Genomic DNA, 9,297 nt, shown 5'->3' with positions numbered 1-9,297 from the left:
CATATAAGATTTAGCCAACTACCATGTTTAATCTTTAATCTAGAGTATGGGGCTTCTTGCCCCAGGCCGTGGGGCGTTTTGCCCTGGGGCTGGGGCAAAATGCCCCATTTGCAGTTGCTTCACAAATCGCTTTCTAGCTGGGAGTCCGATCATAGGTGAAATAATTTGAGGGGTGGAATTTAAAGTAAAATGTCCAAAGAACGCATTGAGCACAAATTTAGCCTTCCAGGTCATGTGGGACAAAAGTTATGTAGCAAAATAAATTATCTGGGGCGTCTTGCCCCAGGCTACCCTACTTCTGTTATATTGTCCACAGTCTCCTGTGATACTTCTGTCAGTATTCCCACCCTCTCCAGTGATGCGTCTGTTAGATTGTCCACCCTCTCCTGGCTGTACACCAGAGGGTAATTTAGATCAGCCAACACATCCCCACAGTGACTCTCCACCTCTCGTCTTTTCTCCAAAGGCAGCTCTTCCAACCACTGCAATCCATTGAACGACGCGTCTCGTACCGTTCCGAAATAGTCGTGCACATCGGGAGCAGAGGTGGGTATAATGATCGGGCCCGCCTCAGTGGTTGTGGTCGCGGTGCGATATTTTCCCAGCAACCATCGAATGAAAGTGAGAAGCTGTTTTCTCGGAGGTTTTCTAGCGGTGGAGGGACGTCTGGTGGTGGTAGTTGAAGGCTGTAGTGTTGGTTTCTCCCGCAAGATGGCAGGGCTGGTGTAGTGCCGCTTAGAGTGGGTAGAAATGAAGCGCAGAACGTTATCCGGAAGCCGGAAGCCGAGTCGCCGGAACAGTCGGCGGGCTTCCATCTCTGGGTCGGCCACCAGGTCCTCATACCTGGGGCAGGGGTCAAAAAGTCACTCGGCTGACACACTGTCGTTAGGTCACCACCTGGTCTATTGGGGTCAACAAGTTATCCGGATGGATAATTTATTTTCATTTTTTATCTTAAAAAAAAGCGGTACCTTCAACTTTCAAGCGAGCTGGTGCCTGGTAATCCAAGAAAACAGTCATTTTTGTCATACTGTCGCTCAGAGGCTACCTACTTGTGAACTTATCGGGGTCAATAAATGACTTGGCCCGACTGAATGTCCCCTTGCAGCCTATTACCCAAGGTCCATCTCTGTCTCTGCCTCTGTCGCTGGCTGTCTATCTCTGTCTCTGCCTCCGTTTCTATCTCTGACCGGAGCATACGCAGGCGTTACCTGCCCGACGAGACTGCAAATGAAAGTACTGTCTTTTGTCGCTAGATGGCAGCACATAAAACGCCTGAAACTAGGCTGTGCCGCCGGGCTCACACTGCTGCAGCTGCAGCGTTGCAGTCTTCGGAATAATCCGCATGCGGTCAAAGGGAGCGGCTAACTAACTAACTAACTAACTAACTAACTAACTAACTAACTACCTAACTAACTAACTAACTAACTAACTAACTAACTAACTAACTAACGAGCTCTAACTAACTAACTAATTAACGAACGAACGAACGAACGAACGAACGAACGAACGAACGAACTAACTAACTAACTGACTGACTTACTACCCGATTAGTGGCTTACCATCCCAGTCAGTTCAGTGTTTGTGCAACATAACATTATCACTTATCACTCATTTTGTCTCATTAGCATGGAGTAGCCTAACACAATTACCTGTCCTAGGTAAGTGTTGCCCTATATGCGGCACGTAGTGTGTTTTGGGACTAAGACAAGGTATTCAAGTTTCAACAGTCAACAAGCACTTTTACTTTTAGATATTAATCCAATGGGGAAACACTACTGTACCTAAACTATTATTGAATGTTACCCCCCCCCCCCTCATCTACGTGAATGGAAGCCAATTGATTGTAAGAAGAATCAGTAACGGCGGGACACCTTCAATTTAGGGGGGGGGGGGCACTGCCGACTTTCGGTCCCATTCTTGGCATGCAACGCCCATAGGGATAAAGTTAAAATGCCAAAATCAAAGGGGGCACGGGGCCCCGGTGCCCTCCCCGTTCCGTCGCCTATGAGAAGAAGCTAACTATGAGTCCGTATCTGTCTCCTTTTATCTGTCTTGCTACCTGCGTCTCCCTGTCTCTGTCTTATGTCTGACTCTGTCTGCCTTTGTTTCTGTTTCTGTTTCCTTGACTCTGTCCCTCTCTGTCTTTCTCCATCTCCCCTCTCCCATGCCCGTCACCTTCTCGCTCATACCTAACCAAAGTGTAGCGCTGCTCCAACAGCTCGGTCTTATTGAACTCTCGGAGAACCCGAAGACTCTCTCGGATATTTTCGCAGATCATAGAAGTAGGAAACATGTCGATCCAGCCTTCCTTCTTTAGGACGGAGTTAGCCACCGCTCGTGGATCCCGCACCAGGTGAAACACGTGCAGGTTAATGTCGGGCTCCTGTCAAGAGAGAAAGAATGCGAGCAGGTTGGGCGTTATCCCGTTAGTAAAAGGTAGGCTTTCGGACTTGAGCATCTACTGCATTCTGTTGGCTATTGCTACATAGCGATAAGAATTAAGAATTAATAACACCAGTGCGCTTATAGAAGAAAAATATGCCTGAATGCTTAGGGCTAACTAAGAAAAGGCAAAACAACAACGAAAAACGAATAAATCACTATAATCATTCTGCTCATGTCAAGAGCATCATGAACAATCAGTTTCAGGCGATCGCCTATCACTCAAAATAGAAACATGACGCAGCCAAAAGGATGCATCTAGCATTATACATAATAGCCGCTTTCACCTACCATTAGCAGCGGTAGTACGCTGCCCAACCCCGGTCGAACTGCCTTCACTATCCGCAGTTTGAGATCGTGACACAGCTGCTCCCGTTGCCGGCCGCTCAGGTGCGGTAGCTGAGGTTTTCTCCAGATCTCCATGTCGAGACTCTCGTCAAACATGGGCGGAAGGAGCGATAAACTGTGGGTGGAAACAGTGACAAATTGTCGGCGGTACACCGATAAATTATGGGCAAAAACAGTAGGTAATATGTTGTGGGTAGAAAAAGTGAAGAATTTCGGGAAGAACCAATGGTGAGCCATCGAGGGAGTAACACTTTGTCGGCATAGGCAGGGACAAAATTTGGGTAGGAGCAATGGCAAACTTTAGACAGAAGCAATGACAGACTATAGGCGAAAGAAATGACAAGCAATGGGCGGAATCAGCGACAAACTTTGGGGACATGCGGAAGCAATCACAAGCTGTCAGGTGTGGACGAAGCCTGGTGTTAATTTCCCAGCCATGTAGCTGATTGCACGTAATTTTGACTCGTGATACTACATTTCTCGGGATTCTTTAGTTACAGTTCATAGCACTTTTAGATTTATTGTCTGTGGCCCGGGGTTCGGTTTCGTTTGCAGCAAGCATTTTGCGCACGTTCATTGCACACGCTCATAAAAGTAATAACGTGGGCTGGGCAGATATATACACTATCAAACTATTTCTACAAACTATTGCGCACAAGCAAAATAGCTCGTAAAAGCAAGCGAAAGGTAAATAATACGAAACATTGGGTAGTACCTGACTGGCTTAGTTGTAGCTATGTTGCGATCATTAATGCCCTTTTCATTCATAAAAAAGAAAATGTATTGACGCAAGAGCAGTGCAGTTGGTCGAGGCATCAACCAATAATGTATACCATGCAAGGTATGCATGTAATGCAAGGCATATGCCACTTGGATGCCTTACCAAGAAAGGTGGAGCCACTTCGAGCGGTTGATGCCACTAGTACCACCATCACCGGCTGTGTTATTTCACTGATGTTCATTAGCCCTTCGTCCGAGAAAGAATCAGAGAGGTTGCTACTTAGCGCCTCGTCTTGTAGCGTCATGTCCTGATAGTTTGTGACGATTGGATCTGTAAAACAAAGCGATAAATGTGTATATAATTTATATAAATAATTAAAGTATAATTGATGTTAAGTCGTGTCGTGTAGTACCAAGAGTCGACCGAAGGTGCGGTTTATCGTAGGTACGATCTCTCACATTAAAACTGAAATTGTTACCATTTGGGCTGTGGAGTCAAACTCAGCGTTGTCAGGAGTCCACAATTATGCTCAGAGTCGAAGTCGGAGTCGTCATTACATAGCTAAATGTCAGGCTTTACACCTGTTTGCTGGAAAACATTACGTTCTTTGACCTATCCAAGACCGATTGTGACCGCGCTTAGGCCCTGATCCTGCTCTGGACTAGCGTTTCGGCATGACAAGGAGAAGACTTCGACTGCATTAGAATCCGTCTTTAGCTCACGCTGTTCTTTATAAGACATGCATCCAATATAAGAACCTTGCAAGTTGTAACACTCAGATTCGCTTCAAGCAAGTACCCTCAGCCTGTTTGGAAAACTCGATAAGCGTTTGCTCGTAACTATCGTTGTTGTTGTTTTTTTTTTGTATTTTATGATGCAAAATCAATCAATCAGTTTATTAGAAAAAGATCCAGCAAAACGAGGCTTTTCACTCTTTCACGTAAGTCGTCAATAAAAAAAAACGGCGAGAATGATGGTGTGTGACAAGCAATCACTAACTCAGCTCACAATACCTCACGCACACATACGTATGTAAAAGCATACATTCCTTTCTAGGAAAGAGTGCACAGTCACTCATGATTGGCTCTTACGACCTCCCGCATCGCTGATCGGAAATTGGCAGCGGTGGGATCCAGGCGGTGCTCGTTCAGCAGTCTGACGCCACGGTAACACAGCCTTCGCCGGCCGTACTCGGTGCGTATGCGCGGCAGCATGCGGTTTCCAGCGCGGCGCGTGTCGTGCTGGTGAGTCCCAGCTGCCCGTGTGTCTATGGTGCTGTATAGGTGTGCTGGCTCCCCATACACGATGACACGACGCAAAGCACACAATGTATGGTAGTCAATAAGCTGCTCTGCCGTGAACCATCCGAGGAGCTCAATGGCATCAGAGACATGATCGTTGCGCCGCCTACCGGTCACGACACGCGCACAGAAGCTAACAATTTTCTATAATCTTCACACTTGCGTGGCTCCGCAAGAGCCGTAGATGGGCAAGCAATATCTCACTACGGATAGTACAAGTGATTCTACTATGACTTTAAGTGCCTGACCGGGAAGGACATGACGAGCATGACTGATTGAGATAAGAATACTGGTACATTTTCTGATCATGTGCGCGTGGAAGTTCAGCGATCTGTCGATAGTGAGACCTAGGTTCTTTACCGCGCGCGACTCAGTGACAGTACATAGTACCGTTAAACCTTACTGAGACAAAAGGCAAGCCCCGGAGCATCGATGGCGTTCCCAGAACAATCACTTGCGCTTTGTTTGCATTAATCTTCATACCTAAAAATATAATCAAGAAAAGTAACCGTACTCTCATAATTAAAATAAAAAATATTAAAAAAGGCCAGATAATCTCGAGGAGCTTTCGGCTTACGCCTTCTTCAACTTGCTCGAGAGCGAGTTGAAGAAGGCGTAAGCCGAAAGCTCCTCGAGATTATCTGGCCTTTTTTAAGATTTTTGATTTTAATTATGAGAGTACGGTTACTTTTCTTGATTATATTTTTAAGTATGTCTATGTCTCTCAAAACAGTGCTCACAACAATTCAGACTAACCTTCATACCGTTGGAACAGAACCAGTGGAACAGAGACGCCAGTACACTTTCCATACGCCTAATGATACTGGGCAGTTCTTGCTTCGTGCCAATGATTAGCACAGGAAACTACAGTACTGCAAAACCTAAATCTTATGCCAAATATGTGAAAGATGAATTCTAATCCATAACAATCACGCCCATTCCATGATGATTAATCTACAGTGCAGTTACTTTTGCCTACGTATCTCCATAATTTATTTGCTAATCATGCATACTAATTTTCAAAAACTTCATCTGAACTTGAATCTTTTAAAAGCATTGTTTGCAGGGAGCAGTAATTGTTTGCGGCAGACAGCACCACAAACACGTTATCTTACTGAATCTCCATGCTGGATACCGTTGGAAGAGCATGTGGATGCCGAAAATAGTGACGACGCATATCACCAGCCAGTGGAGCGGTAATATCTTCTGGTGTCGCCTCATGAGAGGCATTGAGGACATTGCTTCAGACAGGTCGTGTTCTTCTGTTGCCGTGCTTCATAATACCTGGAACAGAAATTATAGGTCATGCAGGCGTTTTTTCTATAGATTCATTATAAAAATACCTTAAAGCGTAAAATTATTGATTGACTGAATCTGGGAGGTGGAAAGGTATTTCGCATAAAGTGACAAAGACCTACGAGTAGTAGCCTGCGTCGGATTGTGTACTCGACGAGTACACAATCCGACGCAGGCTGTTTTGCTATTCGTTCCTTGTTTCATTTATGTCAAATGCAACTCCACAACAGTGAGTATAAAAGTGAGTGAGAAGAGAAACGAAAGTAATGAGTGCAACTGCGTGTGTAGCTACATGTATGTATGTATGTATGTATGTGCTGTGCAGACTGCAGCTCAGTGGCGCCAGCCAGGATGGGCTCGGGCCCCATCCACCCGGGGCCCGAGCCCCGTCCACCTGAGGCCCCAGCTCTCTCTCTCTCTCTCTCTCTCTCTCTCTCTCTCTCTCTCTCTCTCTCTCTCTCTCTCTCTCTCTCTCTCTCTCTCTCTCTCTCTCTCTCTCTCTCTCCCTCTCTCTCCCTCTCTCTCTCTCCCTCTCTCTCTCTCTCTCTCTCTCTCTCTCTCTCTCGCTATCCATACTTTTTCACCGAAGGTTTCAGACAAGAGCGGGCCCTCACAGAAATTGCGAGGGGGGGTCAGCTGACCGTCTGACCTCCCCCCCCCACCCACTGGCTGCGCCACTGCTGTAGCTGGTTCGTAAGCGACGCAGAATAAGGCATACCTAAGCTATACTCCGGCTGTAATGTGCACTGCTGATCAGAATGTAATATCGTCGGTGCGAGCACAGTATGTAACGGTCTTTTCTGACGCCCAAAGACCAAATAGAAGCCTGGGAACCAGTCGTATCATGAAGTGGGCAATTACTCTGAGGTGTGTAGCTAACTGTCCTGTGGTAAAAATAGAAACCGGGTCGCTGGACTCGCTGTGTTCGGCGATGACTCGCCGCTCTGGATCGCCCGGAGGAGACTGTACCGTCACGAGCCACCTGTTAGGACCTATGAGACTTTTTGACAGGCATAAATGGGTCCAACGTGAGTCAGCTGCCAGCCTTAGAGACGACAATAAACTACGAAAGTAAAAGAACGCAGCGACTTCCTGTAATAGCTCTCTCAGATGACACAGACGTCAACACGGCTGATGATTTTTCATGGAATGCTCGAAACGCGCAAAATGGAAGATGGAAGGAAAATGGAAACCAAGGTCTACATACCACACTTTTCAAAGCTTAAAATGCAATGCTTTAATATTACAATCTGTGTGGTTCAAGGGGTGTGGTTAAACGCGTTAAACCACACGGCTGCTGACATCACTATCATAGAGTTGTGAGCTTTTCGGCAGGTATGGGAAACGCCTTCCAGTCCTAAGGCCGGGAATTCAATAAATGTCACCTCGCGTTTTTAGCGAAAGCACCTTGGGCCTGACGGCCCTCGGAGTTTTCGCTAAAAAACATCGGTGACATTTATTGAATCATCCCGGCCCCGTGCAGGAATATATTTTCCTGCACGGCTGGGAAAATTCTAAAGGGATACCTCGGCGTCTAGGGAAGAGTCTAGAGAGATGGCATTTTGCTGAAGTCACAATCGCTCAGTTTAATTCAAACCAAACCTTATGTACCAGTTTAAACCGAACCTTATGAACCGAATGGCGAATGACGTCTTCACGAATCGATCAAAACGTGTAACGATTTTGAAGTCCAAGGAAATAAATATGAGAAGTGTGTACTGTGTAACTCAGGAAGCACTCAGAAGTCAGAAAGCTAGCGCTAGTAATCACTAGCTTAACCTTCTATTTTGATATGAATTCGTGTAGCTTACAAGTCTCGACGCTTTACTTTTGGATAACAAACTTGTGCGGGATTATTCGAGTTCATGGTTTTCGTGAGTAGCCTTTGATCTTCGTCGAGAACAATCAATCATTTTCATTATCCCGCGCCCCGTTGGGCTCTGCCGAACAACGCGCCCTGTTGGGGGGGGGGCATTTTGCCCCCCCCCCCTAAGATCTCGAGAACCACGCAACCTAGCGACAAGCGGCAAACGGTGTTGGATAGCCCTATCAGGGAACTACCTTGTGACCCAATTTTATTGACCTAGGTCAAACCGATGACGTCAAAGGTCAGGTCAAAGGTCCAATTTTAACCGTTTACAGGCATTTCAAGAAATGCGTTGTAAAATCGAGTAAAATGCATTTCATTGAAAATCATCGATGGGAAAATGTTCTTCAAACACATATTTTGCTATTTGAGGTCACTGATACCAGGTCAGGTCACAGAGGTCAGGTCACGGGGGGTCACAATATGAAAGTGTCGTGTGATACATGTTTTATGGTCCATTTTACATGACAAATGCGATTATGTGGGTCAGGCAGCCTTTGGGGCCAGCTTAGGTCACGTTTTGGTCAAGGTCAGGTCAAGGTCAGGTCAAGGTCAGGTCAAGGTCAGGTCAAGGTCAGGTCAAATTAGGTCAAATTTCAAAGTTAATATTTTTGCATAAAATGGGTATCGCATCGATGCAGCTCGTCACGAGGAGTTCAATGGTGGTCTTTGTTTTGCCGTAAGTGGTCTAGAATCGCTAAAAATTGAGTTCAAAAATTTTGATGTCATCATTTTTGAACAGTTTTTTTCGCTATAACTTGACCAAAAAACGAGATATCGATCTGAAATTTGGTATGTATATAGAAGAGCGCAGGCACTTAACATATATTCCGTTTTTTTTTCGAAATTCGGAAAATTTTGGATTTTTTTTTAGTTTTTTTTTCTAAAAAAATCAATTTTTGGGGGGTCAAGAACCCAAAATTTTGAAAATCCGAGATAGCAGTTTTGTAGCGCCGCTTTTTTCTACTAGACCATATAAAGAACTTTGAAATTGCTTGATAACTGTAGATTTGGTGAGCGTTTCAAGATTGCATGTTTTTTGTTCATTTTTGCTCAAACATGACCTCAGTTTGACCGTTTGACCTCAATAACTCCTGACCTAAGGTGACCTAAGACTTGAAATTTGGTGTGAAGGTGTTAAATTGATGCCCGGGAAGGTACTGAAAATTTGGCGGCGCTGCGCGCCGCCGTTTTCTTGCTATTCAGGAAAAACCACAGGGGGGGGGGGCAAAATGGGGTTCCGGACAAAATATCGAAAAGCAAAATATCGAATAGCAAAATATCGAAGACAAATTATCGAAGTGGCAGAATATCGAAAG

At 45.4% G+C, this 9,297-nt stretch overlaps 1 protein-coding gene across 1 annotated transcript; it reads right to left on the bottom strand.

Annotated features, from left to right (window-relative positions):
- Window positions 1-287: 287 nt before the first annotated feature.
- On the bottom strand, window positions 288-6,045 carry LOC122377033. Its single transcript, XM_043357000.1, has 4 exons — window positions 5,951-6,045; window positions 2,737-2,908; window positions 2,193-2,386; window positions 288-843 (listed from the first exon to the last, which is right to left on the bottom strand). The coding sequence occupies exons 1-4, from the start codon at window positions 6,043-6,045 to the stop codon at window positions 288-290; spliced, it is 1,017 nt and encodes a 338-aa protein (XP_043212935.1).
- Window positions 6,046-9,297: the final 3,252 nt, after the last annotated feature.

Source organism: Amphibalanus amphitrite, unplaced genomic scaffold (assembly GCF_019059575.1).
Source record: "Amphibalanus amphitrite isolate SeventyFive unplaced genomic scaffold, NRLGWU_Aamphi_draft 002469F_arrow, whole genome shotgun sequence".
In the NCBI taxonomy this organism is placed as follows: Eukaryota; Metazoa; Arthropoda; class Thecostraca; order Balanomorpha; family Balanidae; genus Amphibalanus; species Amphibalanus amphitrite.
This window is presented reverse-complemented; position numbering and strand designations above follow the sequence as displayed.

Coding starts and splice junctions, on each gene's coding strand:
- LOC122377033 (XM_043357000.1), bottom strand. CDS start 6,045: ATGCCTCTCATGAGGCGACACCAGAAGATATTACCGCTCCACTGGCTG. Junction 2,909..5,950: donor ATCCACATGCTCTTCCAACG/GTATCCAGCATG, acceptor TTCCACCCACAG/TTTATCGCTCCTTCCGCCCA. Junction 844..2,192: donor CAGCGCTACACTTTGGTTAG/GTATGAGCGAGA, acceptor CCCCTGCCCCAG/GTATGAGGACCTGGTGGCCG.